The sequence below is a fragment of the Orcinus orca genome, chromosome 5 (assembly GCF_937001465.1).
Source record: "Orcinus orca chromosome 5, mOrcOrc1.1, whole genome shotgun sequence".
Taxonomy (NCBI): Eukaryota; Metazoa; Chordata; class Mammalia; order Artiodactyla; family Delphinidae; genus Orcinus; species Orcinus orca.
In genome coordinates this window covers 90,232,803-90,255,648 of record NC_064563.1, presented here as the reverse complement: position 1 = coordinate 90,255,648, position 22,846 = coordinate 90,232,803, and the positions used below count along the sequence as shown (strand labels likewise).

Below are 22,846 nucleotides of genomic sequence, written 5' to 3'. Positions count from 1 at the left end.
ACATTGTGACCGTGGATTTGAACCTCTTTATTTAACTCTAGAACTTCTTTTGTGTCTTTTGTTTGTATGATTATTGTTATTGTTGGTAAGGACACACTCTCTCTCTCTCTCTCTTTCTGTTCTCCCTCCCAGACATACATACAGCACAGAGATAAATGTCCACAAACCAATCACTGATCCACAATGATTTATGAGAGGACATTGGAAAGGATGCTATTTATTTTCCTTTAGAACTATCTCAGGGAAAAGTGAGCTAATAAAAATAGAGAATGCATAACTGAAACTTCAAACCCAAATAAATTTGGGAGACCTGCTGGCCAACACTGTACCTATACTAAACAATACTGTATTGTGCACTTAAAAATTAGTTAAGAGGATAGATCTTATGCTGAGTGTTTTTACGACAATAAAAAAATATGATTTAGAAAGCTAGACTATATTAAAATCAAGTTGACATTATCATGACATAATTATGACTGATATGTGTTCAATGATACCAAGATCACATGACAGAAAAATATGTGAGGTAACATGTTACATGTAATGAAGTTAAATGTTAACTAATGGAGGGACTTCCCTGGTGGTCCAGTGGTTAAGACTCCACATTTCCACTGCAGGGCGTGCGGGTTTGATCCCCGGTCAGGGAACTAAGATCCCACATGCCACGGTGCAGCCAGAAAAAAAAAAGTTAACTAATGGAAAAAGCATGTTTTATATGCTTTCAGATGAAATATATTTTATGGAAAATATGTAGGATACGCAAATGGTACAAGAAGAAGGATTTTCATTATAGTTGAAACAACAATAAACAAAAGTAGAGAAATCATGTAAGAAAAAACGTTTTTTTTTAAAAAATAAAGCTCTAGAGATGTAATAGTTATAAAAGAAACTGGGTGGGTTAGAGGTGGGGCTTCTGACCATGAGGCATAACTGCTCACAGTAAGTCTTGCCATGTTCCCATGAGAACGCAGTGAGTTAGACCTTAGCTGCCTAACGCTGAGCTGTACGCCTCACACGCATCATTAATATGAAAAATTGTGAAAACTCCACATTCAGCCAAATCCCTCTGCTTTCCAAAAGGACGTGGGCGCCATTCAGTCTGTATTTCCAGTGATTTTTCATTTAGCTTCACAGCTCCTCTCAGCCCCGGCTCATTCCCCCCAAGCCTGGCCAGAGTCAAGGACCCCCAAGGGTCTGCAGGAGCCCCATCTGTGAGGGAGTCGCCTGCAGCACAAAGGCTACGGGAATATCAGATGGTGCTGCTCACAGGCAAGAAGACTCAGGGGCTTCCCTGGTGGCGCAGTGGTTGAGAGTCCACCTGCGGGTGCAGGGGACACGGGTTCGTGCCCCGGTCCGGGAAGATCCCACATGCCGCGGAGCGGCTGGGCCCGTGAGCCATGGCCGCTGAGCCAGCGCGTCCGGAGCCTGTGCTCCGCAACGGGAGAGGCCACAACAGTGAGAGGCCCGCGTGCCGCAAAAAAAAAAAAAAAAAAAAAAAGAAGACTCAGGATCCAGAAGAAAGTGTCAGGATACCTCTCTGGCTGCCCCCGACACACTGTATTACTTCTCCCCTTTTCCTCCATCTTACTGACTTTCAAACCATACAGTGTTTGCATATTTTTCATTTTAAAGTGCCCAAAACTTAAACCAGAACCATTCAGAATGGCTACATATCAGGAATTAGGCAGACTGACATTTGTTACCACAAGAAAAAAGCCCTCTTGAAACCTGAATTTTCCTTTTGATTCCCCACCGACCTCTCCCATAAGGTGTGCCCCACCTTAGCTGAGAGAAAAGCAATAATATAATAAAGTGTTTCAGAGAACCTAGCTGGAAGTGGTCGATTTTCATGGTGCTGTTGTTGACAGGGCCAAAGATGGTGATCACGGAGACTTTCCTGGTGGCCATCTTGCAGAAACTTTCCAGATACTCATCTCGCTGCTGCACATACATATTGTTCTCAGCCTTGGGAGCAGTGATCAGCTGGAGGAGGGTGAAAGCAAGAAAATAGTAACTCACGGTGATAGTTTCACACAGAGGCAAAAGCCAAAGGGATGATTTGGAATAGAGGGTTGGTAGTGACTGACACCTAAACGAAGAAACTAGATTGTTTTGTTGAATAGATAGTATAATTAAGGCCAAAAGAGACCGTTTGGAAAGGCCTTTTTTTAATGACTCCAGACAGCTTAGAGTTTTCTATTCATTTCCACTATTGTCTGCCTTCATTACCAGTCTCCACATGTCTTGGTTTTCTCATTTGTGAACTCTGCACAGGAATGTTCTTTCGCAAGGCTGATGTAAGCATTACATGATACTTGGCATGCAACAATTGTTCAATAAATGCTATCTCTCTTGTTTTATGTTTTATTTATTTATTTTTTAAATGACTGTATTCTCTCTCTCTCTTTTTTTTTTTTTTTTGCTGCACCACCCACAGCATGCGGGATCTTAGTTCGCCAACCAGGGATTAAACCTGTGCCCCCTGCAGTGGAAGCACAGAGTCCTAACCACTGGACCGCCAGGGAATTCCCATTTCTTCCTCTATTTTGATCTTCATTATCTTAATTGGCTGCTCAGACATTCATGAATTCAGTGGTTACCACTATTATTTCATGTCTCACGGGGTTGAGTTTCATAGACAGGCCTTAGGCACTATGGAACATTCGACGGCTTAGAATTTTTATGGGGCAACCTTGCAGAGAATTTTTAGGACAGCCTTTTGGCCCAGTATTGTCACAGAATATAGTCATTGTCACACTGGGCCTGCATAGAGCTCGTGGTGGATGTCTGATGTTGGAGTCCTCGAACAGGATGGGTTTTACTCTTTCAGCTCGCCTTCTCTCCAATTCAAAACTGTATTTTTCACCTAGCCCCTGTGTCTCTCACACTCACTTTGAAACTCTGACGTTTTCTGGGGAAAGAGAAGATACAGCAATAGAAAGAGATGATTTAGTCACCAGCTATCTGGGAAAACATATTTCATTATTTTGGATAAAATGAGGATACTCTTATTTTTTAGGGCTCCTCTTGAACCCTCTCCCTAAGACTGCCTCAGTGTTTTAATCGAGTCCAAAATAAAAGCCTTTTGACTCTGGTGATTATTTTTGCTGCCTTTTCCCGAGCTTTCTCCAATTTTACCAGGTTCTTCCTGAGCAGAAACCAGAACTGTGTACCACAATCCATGAGTGTGTAGGCATGTGCTGTTCACCCTGGAAGTGGAAGGACATGAAGTTTTATGCTGATGATAACCAGGTCTTTGTTGACCTCTCTAACCCCATTAGCTCACTAGGCTGATGTCTGCAGTAAACACTGTCTACTCACCCTTTGCAGGCTCATCATTAGTTCAGAGGCCAGGATTGAACTGGCAGTGAAAGCATGGAGTCCTAACCACTGGACCACCGTCTATACGGTTTCTTTCATTTGACCAATTCAAATTTGTCAACCACTTTTCTACTTACCCATCTAACCTTATAAAATATTTCTGAAGTTTGTGGCTATTAGCTTGGCATTTTGCAGAGGGAAAGTCACCATGTTGTTAACCTCTTTATCGAATACTTTATCAAAATGGTAACAAATCTGCTCCCAGCTCATCCTGCTGTTTATTTTGCTCTGTCAGAGATGTGTTTATTGCTGCCTGTAGGCTTTCCCTTCTAAGAATTCTCTGTGCTTGAGAAGATACTATGCTTCATGGAAATCAAAATGAGTTCAATAGCTTTTGAGTGGAACATTAACAAAGTTTATCCGGAATGAAGTTTTGTTTTGTTTCGTTTTTCTCAGATTGTTATTTATCTTAAATAGACATGATTTCATCTATTTTTTTTTAATATGTAGAGAAACTGGAAGTTCATACACTGCTGGTGGGAATGTAAATGATTTTAGCTACTTTAAATTTATTTATTTATTTATTTTTGCTGTGTTGGGTCTTCGTTTCTGTGCGAGGGCTTTTTCTAGTTGTGGCGAGCGAGGGCCACTCTTCATCACGGTGCGTGGGCCTCTCACTATCGTGGCCTCTCTTGCTGCGGAGCACAGGCTCCAGACATGCAGGCTCAGTAGTTGTGGCTCACGGGCCTAGTTGCTCCGCGGCATGTGGGATCTTCCCAGACCAGGCCTCGAACCCGTGTCCCCTGCATTAGCGGGCAGATTCTCAACCCGATTTCATCTATTTTTGATTTTGTATTTATATACCTCTTCAGATGGACAGGGTGAGTAGGAAATGCTTGTTTTAGAAAAATAATTTCCCAAGAGGAAAATAATAAAATTTCCCCTTATTTATTCATTGATTCATACTTAGTCTTAAAAAAGATTTAAGGTGGCTATAAAAAGATATAGTGATGGTATTTTCGCTTTGTTTGTTAGTTTTTTAATTAGCTACATGACATTTGAAAATAATTCTTTAGGTTTTCATGGTAGCCCATATCCAGGAGTTTTGTTTTTAGTTGGTATGTTTTAGGTTTTTCTTTCTGGCTTTTTTTTTTGTTCACAGATACACTATTTTAAAATAAATAAAATGAATGTTTAAGTGAGAACACAAAAGAGTAAAAAAACGAAGGTAAGATTTACTGGTAATGAGTCTGGACTCCCTGTTCTAAAAGAAGGATAGGCCCATATTTAGAATATATGCTAGATGACTGATAATTACCTGCCTCTGTAACTTCAAATCCATACATAGACTCCATTCCATTCATGGACCCCTACAGTACATGGACAGACCATGATATGACAGGATTTTAAGAGTCCTCAAAGCCCGCTTTGGTCTTTTTCTCCCCCTTGTGCATAATTGAGAATTTCAGAGAATATGTAATCAAATAGAACCTCATTCTCCCCTGCCTGGCAGCTTCTCCCCTGTATCTCTGAATACAGTAGCCTTAGGCCCTGGATACCCAGTGGGAGCTGTACTTAAATAAATAAAGGGCTCTGATGTTTACTTTCACCTCAGGCCCTTTGCCCAAGGAAGCCTTAACCCACCCGTGAGGTGACATTCATTTAGCATGACTCATTTCCTAGCTTCCAGCCCTCCACAACCTGGCCTCTGGCTTTCTCTAGCTAACTTTCCTCCTATTCCTCCCTTACGTGACCTCTTCACCCTGTAGCCAGACCGGCCTAAATTGTGAAATGAGAGGAATCTGTGCAGAGTGGCACAGAGAAAGGGTGATTGCAGTCAAAATTGGAAGGCAGGGTGATTGCAGTCAAAATTGGAAGGCCTGCATTTTAGTCCTAGTTCAACCCCTGGCTACTCTGTAACCTCAACAAGGCCACTTAACATGCTGAACCTTAGTTTTCTCATCTTTACTATGGAACAACTTCCCTATGAGCTCATAAAGTAGTGAGAATCAAGCACATACATTAGTATATATATTATATATAATATATATATACAGGCTGCGTGCACCAGAGCGTCACAGATGTATGTTGCCTCTGAATAATTCACTCACATTCCTTCCTCTGCCTTCACCCATGTCACCCTTCTCACCCAGAAAGTCCTCCCCACCCTTCCATCTTATCAGAATCTGAGTCATTCTTCAAATGCAGCCATCCTCCTTAAAGTGTCTTCTGGCCCACAATGCTCACTTTCTCCTTTTAATTACTGTTCTTATTGCCTGCACGGCTCACCTGAAATTTATGTATTTCCTTTTACCTCTTTGTTTCATGTTTATGTCATATCTCCCCAACCAGAGGATCCATTCTTCAAGGCACTGAAGCTCCAGCCCCACCATTGCCCTGCAGACAGTAGGAGCACAATTCTGGCCCACGTTCCTCTGGCTACACAGATCATTCCAGCCAGGAGTGGTTTCCTGGTTATGTAAGTCAAGATGCAGCCCACGAACCGTTGGTAAAGACACTCTCCCTTATGTTCAATCTGCTCCTCGAGTTTGCAGCACAGAAAGTAAAAGAGGCTGATCATCTAAACGTATTTCAGCGACTCTTTCCCTGTGTGTTGACATCTACGTCCCATTCATTTTCTAGTGTGGCACTACTTCAAACAGTGTTTAAAATGGTATCCAGTCCCCGCTTCCTAAAAAGAGCATTCTAGAACTTCTCAGTAAACATTATTGTCTAGCACTTGGCCTCTTTCCAGTTTGGTGGTGATAAATCAGGGCATGTAAAGTGAATTTAGAATTGTGTTGTTCTTTTTCATGTTTCTGTTCCAACTGGTATGTTGGCACAAGCAGCCTCAGAGTATAATGAAGCCAGGTTGCATAAGTAAAGGGCACAAACAGGAATGTGAAGATGTCAGGGGGAAGACATTTTAAGTCTCAACTTATTCCAAATACTGTGTTAAGGTCAAAATACTAGGACAGGATTCTGAGAAATAGCGTCCCAGCTGGTAGTCTGCCTTAGTAAACCGGAGCTTTATATCCTTTTCTAAAATTAAACCAAATAAGTAGATTGTTGTCCCAATATCCAAATTTCTGAGGTAAGGTTAAAAGTATGAACGTACTTGAATTATGGGAGATTCAGTCTTAAGAATGCTTAAACTTGAACTTGAATCTATGTACTTTGGCGTGATGAGCCCTCTTGCTCATTGACAAGTAGGTAGATCTCAGGGCACAGCACGATGGCTTTTCAGCTACACTCTGGACTCCAGTGTTTTAGTGATAAACAGCTCATCTATATTCTCACTGTTGTCACCCCCAAACCAACACCAACCAGTCTGAGGGATTAGGTTAACTGGGATTCAATCTATTGTTCTCCACTGACTGTGTGGAAAGCCGGTGAGTTGAGGTGCAAAGAACTAGCTGGGTATTAAAGACAGAAACTGTACATTGGTGCTCAACACGAAATGTTGACAGTTGGTGTACCTCACCCTTTATATGAGTAATTCAAGGTTGAAAATGAATTTTAAAACATCCATATTACTAACGTCCATTTCTCAGTTTCCCCTTCTTTTTATGGCATATGTCCATGATAAGCTCACACCCATGGGAAGGCAGAGCAGGGCAGTGGTTTGACCCTCAGTTTTAAAAATCAAACAGACCTCAGTTCTAATTCTCACTTTGTCACGTATTAGCTATACACCTTGGGAAACTTCTCAACTTGTCTAAGCTTCTGTTGCCTCCTCTGTAAATGGAGTTGATTAGTCCTTCCTCACAGGACTGTTGTGAAAGTTAATTCACAGTCTCAGCAAAGCACCTTGCAGGATGTGCCTCTTTCAGTTGACAGGCTGAGAGGCAGCGGGTTTGGAGGCTTGACCTCTGGCCTAAGAATAGGACACCTGGCTCTACCTGAAGCTCCTTTTGAAGCCCATTAGGATGCTGTTCACCTGACCATAACCTATACCATCTCTGCCAGTGCTTCTCTAAGTAGTTAAGTAGCAGTTATGTGATGTTTTCACATCTAAAGAATGATATAAATAAATGCAAAGCAGTAGGTTAACTGTAGTTGGGCAGCAAGTTACTGAAAATCTGGGAAGGTGAGCTAAAGGGCCAGCACAGCTTCTTGGAATGCAAACCTCATTTCAGTTTGAGCACACTGGGTTAGGCTACATTGTCAGCTGTACTTGAACAGCTTGGAGGCTGCTGAGCCTTAATGAATATTAATTGAATCACTGAAACTTCCTGAATAACATCAACCATGCCTGACAGGAAAAATGAATGGAAAAAAGATACATGGCACCAGCAAAATCTTTCACCCAGAGACACTGGTCTCCTCTCTGTCTGGTGAAAAAGACACTTTTCTCTCCATCTTTTGACTTTAGGTTGTGTTTCTTTTATCATGCCTTTTCTAATCCATTCTTCTTTTAGACATCATTAGCTCTTCAGAGAACACAGTTCCGATATGATCATCAGCTGAACACACGTGGGACTGAAATGCCTCCTGTTGGTATTTTCTTTCTAATAACAATCCCAGTTCTCTGTCCAACCCCAAAGAGCAACATTGCCATGAGCAATCCCAGCTGGTTTCTGTTTTGCCTCACATGACATCAGCAGAACCTGTCGTTTGAGTTTCATTTGCTAGAAATTTATGATCAGGGATACTGTTAAAAGCAGAAAAGACCCAGCTGGGCTTTCAAATCCCTGACTAAGGGAGTGGAGAGAAAGAGAGAGAAATGAAAGGCATGACTAATATCAGGGATATAGTATGAAAACCCCTTTCTTCTGACTCACAAGCTAGGGGCGGTGGAAGTATTTGCCAGATGGGTGCACAATTACAATCCTGACATTTTACCCATGATTATTTCCCCCCTGGTTAAAACCTGACCATGAGGAACACTATGTCTGCCCTGCTGGCCAAATGGCCAGGGTTGGGTGATATGCTTTAGTAGGCTGGACAAAGTCCCAGGTACTCAGGAAGAGAGCAACAGAGCACGTTACTAATGCTTTCCCATACCCCAGAGACAGCACTTTGCCCCCAGAGTTTCTGTACTAGGTAGAATTCTACTCTGAAATCAGTGATTCTTCTGGTTCTGACTGGAAACCTGTGTACTCTGGGAATAACCAAGCAGCTGTTAAACTACTCTAACAGTCAGCCTATCCTCTGCTAACCTAAGTTTACATAGTTACTTTAAGGCCCTGGTGAAAAACGAGGTAACAGCATACAAAAAATATGTAAAAAGACACACACACACATCACACACACACATATGAACCTGTAGAATCAACCAAAACTTAGGCTTTGTTCTAATACATAGATACACACACTATGGATGAAATAGCTAAGAGAATCTGGGGATATGCCCCACCCATGATAAATAGCACAAGGGACTCTGCTCTGAATAGTATTTCAAATGCACATTTAACTTTTTGAAACCACTAAAGATACATGGACACAGAGTCACTTTGCTCAGATCATTAATCCAAAGTTAGTTGGAAAAACTAAAAGACCCTCTAAGAGATGCCATCTCTTTCGGTGGCAGGAACACAAGGCATGGAGTCACCTTGTGTCTTCAGCAGGATAGATGCTGTCCTCAATGGCATGGGACAGCTCCCTTCCACCCAGCTAGCTGAGAGAATTATTCCTGACTCAGGTTACCCAACATCCATTTGCTGATCTTTTTCTCTGAATTAACTGCATTATGCCCTTTTCCTCCCAGGCAGCCTGGAGTAAAATGTAACATTAAGAAGCCAGGGGCAAAAAAGGGCCCCTAGCCCCTTTTTAGTGCCCTTCTTGGAAGGGCAGTAAAATAGGGGCAAGAAGACACTGAGAGAAGAAGAGCCTTTCTCTACACTGATGAGAATGCCTGTACGTTTAAGATGGTGCTTATTCCCGTCCAAAGCCCTCTTGGGTCTGTATGTTCTGGTATCATTCTTTGGACGGTGGCAAAGCAGTGGGGGAGGCAGCCTTTAGGGGAGAAGATTTTAGCCAGCTGGTTTTAAAAGTATATTCGTGAGGGCAGACCAGCAAGGACCCTTCCCCACTCCCGTCATACCCACTCCCCACCCAGGCTGCTCTACTTTCCCCTTTGAGTCTTCCAACTGCTGATATATACCTAATTAGGGGGGAAAGGAGGACACCTGCCATTTACCCATGCACATGCTTCTAGTTTTTAAGCTCATGCAGAGAGAAACACTTTTCCTAAATTGTGACCACGGCCAGTGCATTCCACTTTAGGTATTCTTTTATTCTTTGCACTTGGCAAAAGGGAGCGGTATCCTCCTGTGTATCTTTCCACTGTCCTGTGGAAGAGAGAAGTAAAGTGGGGATGGGCCTGATGGGTTTGGAAGAAGCTGAGTACAGGTGCTTCCCTGGGCTCATGGCTAAGATCCCCCAGTCATTGATTCTGTACTTAGGGCCACGGGTCTGTGTGGATAGAGGTTCATAGAATATCTTAACCAAAAGGAACCACTGGCCTGGCTGGCTTTCCTTGACAAACCTCATGATCATAGCATGAACATAGCACCTGTTCAGCCACAGGCTGCCATCCAACAATGTGATTTTAGAAAAATAACACACCAAGGCCGGACACTGCCTCGGCCCACAGAACAATGCCAAGGAGAAGATTACTTACAAGGAGCCTTCGTTTGCCTTCCAAGGGCCCCAGCAGGTCGGTCACCGACTTCCTGGGACTCTGAGCGAAGTGTTTCGTGGGTTTCAGGTGCCCGTCCTTCTCCGTTCTCCCCGCCTTTTTCTTCTTGTTCTTCTCTTTCTCCTGCCTGCTCTTTTTCTCAGCCTTGTCCTTCTTCACTTGCTTTTCACTCTTGAGTAACTTGTCTGCTTTCTCACTCTTCACCCTCTTTTTCTTCTCCTTCTCGGGTTTCTCAAGCTTTTCGTGCTTTTTAGACTCCTTCGCTTTTTTGGGGGCAACATTCCCCACCTGCAACTCCTCCTCCAGCTGAGAGGCGGTCGGCCGGCTGAGGTCATACTTACCCTCGTACTCATTGCTAAGGATTTTGTCCCGGGCTTTCTTTTGGGGAGGTTTCCCCTTTGCAGGCTTGTGAGGACCCGGCCCCACATTCGGGTCCCGGGGGCCGTGCTCCCACCTGTCCGTGCGGTTGTCCTGGAAACGGCCGGCGCCAGCCCTGGTGCTGGGCTCGGAGACGGTGGTGGGAGGGGCAGCCGTGAAGCGCTCGAAGCTGGTGGCCTTGCTGGGCCTCCGGGCGGTCTGCGGCCTCTCCCTGGGCTGCTCCTTCCTGGGTGGAGGGTAGAGGTTCTTGGAGGCCACGGGGCCCCTGGCAGTGGCCACCTCGGCTGTTGCTGAGGCCCTGTGAGGCTCCGAGGAAGGGTGCACCCGGGGGGTCCAGGGCCTCTGGGTGGTCGGAAAGCCCACGGGGGTTGTAGGTCTTGCAGTTACCGTCACCGGCCGATAGGTGGCCCGAGTCACTGCTGTGGCTGCAGCAGGAGGCAGGGTGGTGGCCCGTGGGGTTGTGGGCGGTGGAGGAGGGGCCCCCGCAGCGGTGGCCGCTTTTCTTATCGCCTTCAGCCGACTCTCTCTGGTTGGCAGCACTTGTGCTCTCCTCTGCTCCTCTTTCCTCTTCTCGCTGCTCAGGCCTGGCCTTCCTGCCTCTCTGCCATCGTTCCCTTCCTCCACCACCTGACCCTCTACCCCGGAGGCCTTACATTTTTGCACAAAACCCTTCTGCCTGATCTTCTCTATCCTGCGGATGGGGCCCTGGTCGATGATCTCATACATGGCCTCCAGCCTGACCGGATAAGGGTAGCGCTCCTCTACCTGCAGCGTCTTCTTCAACAGCACCATGCCAAACTTGCCCTTCTCCAGCTTCAAGAAGCTCATCAGCTTTGGGATGAGGCTGGGGTCCAGGGGCTGCTCCAGGACCCGGCCCTCAGTGGTGATCCTCCGCACCTTGCCTCCTTCCTCGCCTGCCTGGTGGAAAAGCACGATCTGCTGGATGTGCCTTTCCGCCAGCTCACAGTACACGTCGTCCTTCAGCAGGCTCATCATGAGCCGGTAGTAGCCTTCCGAGGCGTGGGGGGCCGAGATGACCCACACCCTATTCTTCCCTGCAAAGCTGGCAAGGATGTTGGGAGAGCTGGAGCCAGACGGGAAGCGCAACATTCTTGACCGAGCTGAAGACCCCTCATCTCGGACCATCTCACGGGGAGAGCTCCGGGCTGCTGGTCTCCGCTCAGTTCTCACTGGGGCCCCGTGGATACCCAGGGAGGCTGACGGTGCCGTGGCATGAGCCACTCTCAACACCGGTACGCTCCTCCTTCTTTGGAGAGGCTGGAGGTTTGGTTCTTCCGGAGTGGTTCTCTCAATTCCCTGAGACCTCCCCGTGTGCCTCAGTAACCGAGCTGGCCTTCTGTTGACGGGGGAAACCGGAGGCGCTTTCTGCCCTCCGCGGCTCCCTCTATTCATGGCATGCGCGTGGGGTTCTGATCCGCACACCAGCCACAATGCCAGTAGCATGGTAAAACTGGGTCCCATTCTCCATGTCATTGTGCAATCCACTTTGGGGAGGCAGCAGGGTCAAAAGACAGAAAGGGGAGGGCAGAGTAAAAAAAGAAAGAAAGAAAATCATTTAATTGCAAACAGAGCTCGGCATTATCTCTTTCTCTATCTTGGCCAAGGGGAGGGGAAGGGGGGGGCGGTTAGAGAAGAAGAAGGAGGCAGGTCAGGGAATGGAAAGTCGGATGAGATCCCGTTGCATTTAAGTCCCTGTAATTTGTCAGTGCTTAGCAGAGACAGCTATATTAAGCAGGAAACCCATTCAACATGCTTGCACTGTTTCAACTGACTGTCTGATGCTGCAGAGAAAATGCACACTGAGCATATCAATTATGACAACATTCCCATTTCATTTCTTCAAATAAGCGACAAAGAAACAAACAAGCACAGCAAAGACAGGCAGGATTACACACTTACGTGGTGGCTCATGGAGATGGAATGCAGAGGCTTTAAAATGTAATCTGAAGTGTGCTCCCAGGACAGTTCCTAGATGAAACACTTTTCCTCCCAACTCTCTTTCTCCTTTGCGAGGCTGTCCGATACAAAGGGGTGTACTGCAGCTCCAGCTCCCAAAGCCACACGCAGACCACCGCCTGTCTGGACCTGAGGGCTGAGCTTTTTCTTTTCTTTCTGGCTGTGCCTTTTTACCTTCTTGACAAGTAGAATGAGGTGAAAGGAGCTGTCCTTTTAAGTCTTTGCATCTCCATTTGTCTGCAGCTTCTTTCTGCTCAGGCTTGTGTGTCTGTGTGTGCCAATGCCCCCGGCCGACAGTACTGGACGCCCCTTAAAGTGGAGCCCCAGCTATTTCTGAATCTCACTCTTTCTCTTTTTCGAGTTCCAGGATCCTTCTTATCACCCTTTCCCCCACAGTCTGGCTTAGTCCCTTTGTTTCCGAGCGTAAAAGCACTGGGATTAATATAGTTTCCAGGCTGAGGGAAAACACAGGAATGTGATGTTGAAAAAGGACTTTTTTCTTTTCCTTACGCTTCTCTCCTCCCTTTATTTCTTCGCACCTTTTTCTCTCCTCTTTTCCTTCTCCTTTTTCTTCTTCCTCTTGCCTGGATTCAGTCCCAGCAATGCCAGGACAACCTCAGTTTTGATCCAAACCAAACTCAAACAACAGCAGCCACTGGAAATCCAGGAAACTTCACTAAGAATTTAACAGATCAGCAAAACACCGCCTCCTTCCCATTTCAGCATGGTGAGCCTGAGCCTGGACTGGGGGAGAGAGAGGGGCTGTTCTTTGGGGTCGGGCTGGGGCGGGGGGGGGGGAGAGTTTTGAAACACTGCACATCATCATAAATCACTTTAGAACAGGATGGCTGAGGACTTAACCCCTTCCCCACTGAGTCATCAGGGCACTATCCCTTCCTGTCTGTACACAGACTGCACTTCGGAAAGCGAAAATTCTCAGATTTCTACATCTGACTGCTTGGTTTTCCTAGAGGCAGATACTCATTTGCGTGAGGATGATTGGCTATACATACACAGACAGTATGTATATTTATAGTTCCATGCATGTATTTTTATCTCTTCCTCCCTGCTTCATGCATTTCGTTTGAGGTTGGAAAAGCCCATGGAAAACATGGCTGGGTTGTTTTTATTTTATGCTAACCGGGGATCATATTACTGTGTTCTTGTTCCTAGTTTCTCCTTGGCATGAAAGGAAGCTGGTAAAAGGTTAGAAATGCAGGCAGTGGCTGCTGTTCCCCTGAGATTGTGGGCAGCCATTACACAGGGAAAGGCCATTATGACCTCCAATTCTGGGCTCTGGCTAGAGATGGTAGGCTAAGAACTTCCTCAGAGGGCACGAGTGTATGTGCATGAGTGTGTGTGTATGTGTGTGTGTGTGTATGTGTGTCGCAATGTCTTGCTCTCTGGAGGCTTCAGGTGTCCAGAGGGCTTTAGGCAATCCTTAGAAATAGCCATATCGGGTTTCCAAAGGAGATACTGAGGCAGCTCTGTGCATCCACCACCTGGATCTGCCATGAGGATTCAGCTTTTAGTGGGGAGGGAAGATGCCTTGGGTTATACAGATATTTCTTCCAGCCTCTCCAAGTGCATTCAGTCAGCATCAACTGCTACGGACAGTGGTGAGCCAGGGTTTGCAGGAGGTCCCTTGAACGCTAGGCCATGTTAATGGCTGCCCTCTCTGAATAAAACCTGGTCCCTGCTTGCTCCCTTTAATCAGCCCCATCTCCGACTGCTCATTGACTTTTCCTTCACATAAGCTCTCAGCACTGAATTGAAGATGTGTAGAGGGCTGAGTGTCAGGCTCTCAGTCCACAGCGTGAAGACCAAGGGGTGCCAAGAAGGAAGGCCCCCCTGTGGAGCCATCTCAGATCCTTGTGAGTCCAGAACAAAGGTGGGCCTCCGGCAGAGACCTTCTGTCTGTCCCCTGGAGGCAGAGATTTCCCCTTTCATGGGATTCACCTGTTAAGTTGATCAAAGGCCTTGTGCTGAGTTGGACAGTCCTAGATGTGATTTCCTTTCTCATACCATAATGTGTTCCGCACAATCCCTTACTAGGTCTCCCCGCTTCTTTCTTTTCTCCTCCTTTTGTCTTCTCCCTGCTGATAACAACTCCTATTCATTGAGCATTTTCACGTGAGGCTCTGGTCTTGGCACTTTCCTATATTCTTTTATCTAACCCTTACAGCCTCCCTAAGAGATAGGTGGGATCATCCCCACTTTACGGATGGACAACCTGAGACTGAGTGAGTTTAAGTAACTGCCTACTGTCATGCAAATACTAAGAGGTGGCCCCGAAATTTGAACCCAGGTGTAGAACTGTCTACAAAGCATTATGTTATCCTGCCTCTCCCTTTCACTTTCTTCCCATGCCCTCTCTTTCTTCTCTTCCTTCAATTTCTTTTTGTGTTCCCCATATTCATAGAAGAGTCTCATTTATTTTGCTCAGTCAGAGCACTTACACTTTTAGTCCTACTTTCTGGAATAATTGTTTAGCAGTACTTTTTGCCTTTCTTAATAGATCCTCTTTTATCTTTTTTCTTGATTGTCCCATGGCTTCCACCAAACTCCCAACGAAGTGCACAACATTTGTCACCTATGCACTGGTAAAGTTGAAATAAAGCCACTTTAGCGACCTGGATTTGACCCAGAGGGGAAGCCTGCCCAACCCTGAGCTGGGTCTTCTGGGGTACTTAGGCTTTCTTCCCTTCTGTGAGCTTCAGCCACTAGATGGCGTGCTAAACACATACGCGGGAGAGGACCTAATACCTCCACCTCAGTGTCTCCCCAAAGCTCCCACAAGCCCAGCAGACATACTGGCAGCATGTGACTTCTGGTGCCTGCTCAGGATTTTTCAACCTCAACACCCAAAGCCTTCCCTGGGACCTCAGAAAAACCTCCCAGGGAAGACCAGGGAGCACATGTCTGATAAGGGCCTAGGAAGCAAGTTAGCATGCACCCCTTTCTGAAAAAGCCCATAATGATGTAGGATTTGCAATGACTCTCAATTTCTAGTCCATGATTTAAGAGCCCTGTTTTTAAACGTTTTCCACCTAGATCTTTCCCTTTCTTCTGTAACCTAAGAAAGAAACATTAACTAATTGCAGAGAAGAGAGAGAAAGAAAGGAGAGAGATTTTAGAGAGGGGGGGATTGATGCTGAGTCAGAGAAAGGTAAAAAGAATAAAATTCAAAACTAGATTTTAGAAATGCTAATTCAGAGATTCACGGACAAGACACTGCCTTGACATCGGTCACATAGTAATTTGGAGGGAGGGAAGGAAAGAATGTGCAAAACAGGTTTGCTTTAGAGAAATTGGGATGGGGGTGATTATTTGATGAAAATGAGAGTAAACGTAAGGAGACATTCAGAAGCTGGTGTGCTAACTGATCAGAACCACGCTGACCTAAGGCTGCAGCGACCTGAGACCAAGACTCAGCAAAATAACCTGTCCCAGGCACCCTAGAAGAAGTATGGGTTCTGTCATAGTTGGTCCCCTACACAGAGTAAACCTCAGTGGATCTTACCGACTCGATTCAAAACATTGTTCTAGTGCCTGAAAAAATCATTTGCTTAAGAGGAAACCAGAAAAAAATTAAAGAGGAAAAAAGTGCAAACTCTTCAGTGTCGTGTACCCCCAGCAGGAAGAATAGCAGAGCCATTTTTTCACATCTTTGTGGCAAAGACACAAACAGTATTCACATCGGGGATCATGCTACGTGGTTTTCCCTTCCATCTGCAGACTGTAATCAATGTTCAGTCTTCAGCCACGTTTATGTCATTCAGAATGAAAATGAACTCTTCTCTTTCTCAGCGTTCACAGTGTAGGACAAACTGAAGAAATGAACAGCAAAGTCAAGGGGAAAGCCCACAATGACCATGAACTGAGGATGCTGCTGCTGCGGCTACCCAGAGAAATTCTGAGAAAGGGTAATCCCCAAAAAGGAACACTCTGAAATTGTCTCTGAAATGTCAACAAGCTCGCAGGTTTAATCTGAAGTTGAGGTATGTGTATACGTTTTTAAAAAAATAAATAAAAATAAAAGTTATCTGACACATAGTGGCCAAAACTATTGGGAAGAACAGTTTTAATATTCTTTTTTTATTCATTTAGTTTTGATTACTTCAGAGGTTTCTTTGGGTGAGAGGGACCTTGAAGGCATTTTTTTCCAGATGGAAAGTTGTTTAATTAAGAAAATGTTGAAGTCCTAATTAGAGCAAATTGAAGGTTTTTGCCATAGCAGAGATTAAGGAACTATGTGAATGACTTAATGGCTCATTTTAAATCTTTAACATTTAAATTTTAAGTCTTTAACCCCTCAATTTGCTGCTTGAAGGGTTAGTTGTGAATTGGGAGGGGGTGACCTGTACTGAGTTCAAAGTCAGCTATTAGCCATTTAATGCATACAAAAGTTTATATCAATCAGGTTTCAAGGGGAAAATTCTGAATATGTTGCTCTCCATGCCCTTAGGTATAACCAAGTAGAGAGCAATGGTCCAATTTCTTTCTCCCAAATGTTTGCAAGAGTGCAGACTTCATACCAGGAATGGTAAGGAATGAGGCAGTGTCTTCCCCTCAGAAGCTCACAGCCCACTGGAGAAGATAAACAAATATTAGTCCATTATACTCTCTGCAGCAGTACTGCCAACTTTATCTTCATGTAAAAATTCAGTGCATGCCTATGGCCCCACTCCTCTTGGAGATTTTGCCTCTTTGATTCCTGGAGCAGGCTTTACCGTGAAAGAGGCTTCCCATGGCAACTCCTGAGTGGCACCTGGAAAACTTGCTTGGTATATTCCTTTGGCTCTAAAGTCCGCTAGGGTCCACAAGAGTCCAAGATACTCTGCCTGGCAGGACGTGCTAGATTGCCTGACAGGCCTTTCATCCTCATTTTCCCATTTCCCATCTAGGCTCTGTATCCTGCATTTGTCCTGCTAGGATTGCCCTGTCTTTCACTTGTTTCTCTGTATTGACCCCGCACTTCAGGTTTTGATCACATCACTCAGGACATCACCTTATTTACATGAGGAGGGGTGAGCCATAAGGATGGTAATGCATTCATTCAACAAATATTTATTCAATGCCAGGCATTGCTCTGGTTACTAGGGATATAACAATGAACACATCCTGATCTCATGGAGCTTCTGTGCCAGTAATAGGAAACAGACTATAAGAATATGAACAGATAAATAGACCTAGACCTAGACATGTGCTTGGAAGAGATTTTTAAAAGGGAAGGGAGTATAAGGTGATGAAAGGAAGGAGGCCGTATTAGATAAGGGTCAAGGATAATGATTCTAAGTGAAGCTAGGGGAGCAAGTCACTCAAGTATCAGGGGAGGGAAAGAACAGTCTAAGTAAGAGGGAGCAGCAAGCACATAGGCACTGAAGCAGGGACTATGTCACAAATGTGTCTCAGAGGAGTGATGTTGAAAGACGTTAAGTGAGGATGTGTCAGAACCTGATACATGGTGAGGGCTTTTCTCTTTCATTTTAAAATTTTATTTATTTATTTATTAGAAGTATAATTGATTAACAAGTGTCGTGTTAGTTTCAGGTGTACAACACAGCGATTCAGATTCTTTTTCAGCTTCTTTTCCCTTATAGGTTATTACAAAATATTGAGTAGAGTTTCCGAAAACCTGATACATGGTGTGAAATGGGTGCTACATGGAGAACGGAGTATGGGAGCAAGAACGGCAGCAGGAAGACCAGTGAGGAAGCTATTGTACTAGTGTAAGCAAAAGGTCAGGTAGATTGAATTGGGGTGCCAGGGGCCGTGAAGGTGCAGAAAAGTCAACCTCTTTGGTAGATGTTTTGGAGATAGAGCCAACAAGGGCAGAAACAATCACAATTTTTTTTTTTTAATTCCCACTTAACACTCTGGTACAAAGGTTGATTAGCCTGTTGGTACATGAGTCTAAACTTCAAAGAGGACTGAGCAGGAATTATACATTTGGAAGGTTATTTAAAGTACGAGGCTGGGAGAAATCACTTAAGGAGCAAATATAGGTGGAGATGAAGAGTTCTGTGACCTGGCGTACAATATTTAGAAGATGAGAAGAGGATAAGGGACGGGGAGGAGGGGCAGCTCACGGTGGGAGAAAGGCAGGAGCTCATGGTGGTTTATTCTCACTCACAACTTGAACCATATGTTACCTCTGGCCCTCTCTCCACAAGTCCTTTCTCCATGTGTCCACATTCAGTTCATTCTGCAATGTGCAGGCCCTGTAACTATCTCTTCCATGGGGTTTTTCCAGAAACTCCAGTATGAATCACTTTCCTTTCTCTGAGAAGGTATTTTGTACAGCATCACTCTTCTGATCTTTTTGACCTTCATATATGGCTTCTTTCCTTCCAAGCAGATCTTTAAGCTTCTGAGAACATGGAATAGCCTGACATTTATTTTGCATCCTTCACAGCACCCTGCATATAGTTAAGGCACAAAAAATTACAGTTAAAAGGAGCAATGGCAAAACCCCAGAACACAACCCAACTACAACATATCACTTTAAAGAAGGAAAGAAAAGAAAAAAAAAAACTACACTTAATGAACCAGAGGGTCCCTTTATCTCTATTTATTAAATAATAATAGTAGAAACAAAAGACATAGCACTATAAACCATCAAAATTAAACCTTATACGTGCATTGAATTATGGAATTGTGACATTGAGGCAAAACATTTTATGTAAAGTAATATAAATCTTCATTTTATTCATTCATTTATTCAAAAACTATTTATAGAGCACCTTTTATGTGTTGGACATTATTCCAGTGTTGGGAATATGGCAACAGACAAAAATCGCTCCTTTCATGGAATTCACATTCTGTTAGTGAGAGATAAGCACTCTAAAGAAAAACAATGAAGGGAAAAGTTATAGTGAATGAAGAAATGTACCATTTAAGATGGGGTGATCAGACACGATCGGGGCTAGCCTCATCAAAGTGGTTATATGCTGCATGTCAAGGAATCTTTGGCATATCTTCAACTTTGTCAATTCTTCAACCTTTGATTTTGGAGTTGAGTATTAGTCATAGTCTGAAGGAGCTAAGTCTATTGAATGAGGTAGATGACCAAACTGTATAACTCTGGTTGGGGTCAAAATAATAAATGACTATAAAGTAATAAGTTTCCTGCATGGTTCATTAATTAGTTTTGGAGGAAAAAGCTCTGAGTGTCTGGCATAGAATAAGTACTTACGTGTTTCAATGAATGAATAATTGGAACGTCACTATCTACAGTCTCCTAAGATGACTGCTTTGAAGTCAACGATATTAATTTGAACTCTGCTGTTTAAAAAAAAAAAGTCACATTCATTTGTGATCACATCTCAAAAATCTCTGTTAAAAAATGATATTGTTCTAACTTAAATGCTTTTAACCAAAGTCTGTTGCAAAAACTCCAGAATGAAGATCAAATACAATGTGGTCTTCAAAGCAAGTTCAAAGTTCAAAGTCGAATTCGTTCTGAATATGTTAACAGGTAACATTCCAAAGTTTTAAATAATATTTTTATTTACAAGTTAAGTATGGGAAATAAAATCATGTGGTCCCTTTACAAATAATTTGTGATGGTGGATTTTGGCAGAAACCTTGGCATTAACTATTGGGAAAATTCAGTCAGTACAAATAAATGTTAGTAACCGCATCAAAATGAGAGGAACAGCTTAGATTGAAAAAGAATTCCTGATTAGAGAACAGTTTCCATGTTTGGAGATTTCACTCATTCATTGGATAGGATTTGTTTTGCCTCTGAGAAAGCAGCACAAAATTTGCAGCCCAACAAACCTTAGACTGGAATCCCAGTTTCACTGTTTACTAGTTGTGTGACGTGGGCAAAGTGTCAAGCTCCCTGAACTTCAGTTTCTTCATCTATAAAAATGTGAAAGGCTATTTTTTATATAAATAATAGGATTCAATTTTTTTTCTAAAGATGGTTTTGTGACAGTGTTTCACGGTTCAAATAACAGCAAATTCGCGGCTCGCTGCTGTAAATGACAGGAAATTTGTCAGCTCACACAAATAAAACATCCTGAAGTGTGGCAAGCTTTTGGGTTGATTTGCTTCAAAAGTTCTCAGTCTTGTTTGTTTGTTTATTGTGGTAAAATATACACAACGCTTACCATTTCAATGATTTTTAAGTGTAGAGTTCAGTGGCATTAAGTACACTCACATTGTTGTCCATCTCCATAACTTTTTCATCTTCCCAAATTGAAATTCTGTACCTATTAAACAATAACTGCTTGTTCCTCCCTTTCCTCAGTCCCAGGTAACCACTATTCTACTTGCTGTCTCTATGAATCTGTCTCTATGACTGAGAATGGCTAGTTTTCATGTATGAAACGTGCCTAATACTCAGCTTAATGGTGGGGGAAATGGTATCCACACAAGAGCAGTCATAAATTCAGACTTCTAGCCTAAGGCAAAAGGCAAATGAAACAACGTGGGAAGGAGCTAAAGGGTCAGACAGAGGTGCTAAGCATCAAACACAAAGAGGAATGACTAAGCATTGGAAGGAGACTCACCTATTATGTATTTTGTGCCAATCTGTCATGAAATCAGAAGCTGGAGCAGTGTTTACACTTTGTGTCTCCTGTTGGCTCTCACTTCTAAGGCTGTAATAGTCTTCCAACTGGTCTTCTGGCCACCAGACTCATCCTTTCCAATCCATCCTCCAAATGATTGTCACTATAATTTTCTTCAAACATCGACGTTTCATTCCTGCTGCAAATTCCTCAACAGTGAGCAGAGAACTTCAGAGAGAAAGCTCAAGGCTCCCCTGGCCTAGAAGTGACATGGGAAAGTAGGCAGTGATGCTAGCAGTAACGATGGAAAACTGGTGGTGGTGTGAAGTTGGATCAAGTTGAAAGGAGGAATGAGACTTCATGCCTGCAATGTAATACCCGAGTGGAGCTTGGCACCCTGAGATTTCCTCCTGCAAAGAAGGTTTTGAACTTTAACCAACAGATGAATATGGTGTAGAAGATGGTTTGAGGAGCAAGAGAAATGCATGGCCTCAAGGCCATGGTCTTCAGGAAAAAAACCACTTGCTACTTTGGGTGTGAGTGGCACAGAATTTACTGGAACTATGAAACCCCTTAGAGACACATCTCACAGGGTAAATTGAATAGAGAACACCACCATATATGAAGGGAAAGCAGAGCCCCAGAGCCTCTGTTTCCAATTAAAGAGCAGTTCAACTGCATGATTTGGAAATTGAAGAGCACTGATTCCATTAATTATGGGTCTTAACGACTTGGCTATAAGAAAGTTTGCCTGAGTGTAAACCTGGAATAAGACGGAAATAATTTATTTTCACCACGGTAGACCTAAATTAACCTAGTTATATTTAAAACTTCAAAAAAGGAAAAAGGCAGGAAGAAGACTGTGATTTTAATTTTATTTTTATAAACAAAATAATTTATGTTACTTTTAAAAGACTGTGACTATTTTTTTAATTTTTTTTGACTTTTATTTTTAATTTAATGTCTCAAAATAGATGGACATTATAACATGACATATGTACACTATTCATGGTGAGCTAGTATGTCTAAATTATCAAGATTTCTGTATAAGTGATTATAAGTAGAAATATAGCATCAAACAATATTTTAAACCCAGATGTTATTTTTAAGAGGTTTTTTTGAAAAACAAATATTTTATTATGTGTAAATGAGTACTATTCACCCAGTTTATTCAAATGACACAAGTACTTAGTGAGAGATTTAAAACTACCTGTTTCACAGATATTCAGAGCATGACAATCTGACCGATGCTTAAAAGAACCAATTTCTTCCCTGTGTTTTCAACTTCAGTAGAGCCAGCTAAATGTTCATCCAACTTTTCAAACTCAATTTATCTCAGTGGAAAAAATAACCCAATTGATTTTTTTGTTCCTCCCTTTCCCCACTGTGTTTTTCCAGCATCCTGATAGCTGTACTTTCATATGCCCAAATACTAGATAACATTTCGGCTTGCTAGAAGGAAAATGTTATAAGTGTCAGAGCTGTTCAAAGATGAAGAGAGATGTATGCAGAAGCAGTAAGCTCCCTGTTGGAGGTGTTAAAATAGGGGTTCCTTAGCAGAGAGTTTAAGCATTAGGTGAGTGGCTAATTCAGGTGAAAGTTTAGCCTGTAGGAGTCTACGGTTACTATGATTACTAGGTATGAACTGATGAATTTCCCTGGCTTCTTTCTGAGAAAAATTTACTTGAAATGTTTGTCATCAGAGTTTACCTCTAAAGGCACCAGGTAGAGAAGGAAGTGTCATCATAACACAGAAATATTTACTAGTGGGCTGTCCACTTACAAAGTTAGTTCCAAAACATTTTTCTCCATATAACAACTTTGCCCATCAATTAGCACCTTTATCTAATAAGAAGTGATAAAGAACTGCTGAAATTACATGCAGAGATATTAACAAATAGATCTGGCAGAAGAGAAAATCAACAAGAATGGAAAAAAAAATGGTACCTCAAGGGAAAATTATTTGGATATCAACAGATTAAGTCTTTTAGAATATCAGTTAAGC

The 22,846-nt window shown here is 43.2% G+C and overlaps 1 protein-coding gene across 1 annotated transcript in view; it reads right to left on the bottom strand.

Annotated features, from left to right (window-relative positions):
* CCDC80 (coiled-coil domain containing 80) overlaps positions 1–12,629 on the bottom strand; it is a 33,506-nt gene extending 20,877 nt beyond the window's left edge. The window contains exons 1-3 of the mRNA XM_004272059.4: positions 12,263–12,629; positions 9,947–11,847; positions 1,827–1,983 (exon numbers count right to left, since the gene is read on the bottom strand). Of these exons, the coding sequence (XP_004272107.1) occupies positions 1,827–1,983; positions 9,947–11,836 (2,047 nt within the window). The 5' untranslated portion in view covers positions 11,837–11,847; positions 12,263–12,629. The remainder of the gene's footprint in view (positions 1–1,826; positions 1,984–9,946; positions 11,848–12,262) is intronic.
* Positions 12,630–22,846: the final 10,217 nt, after the last annotated feature.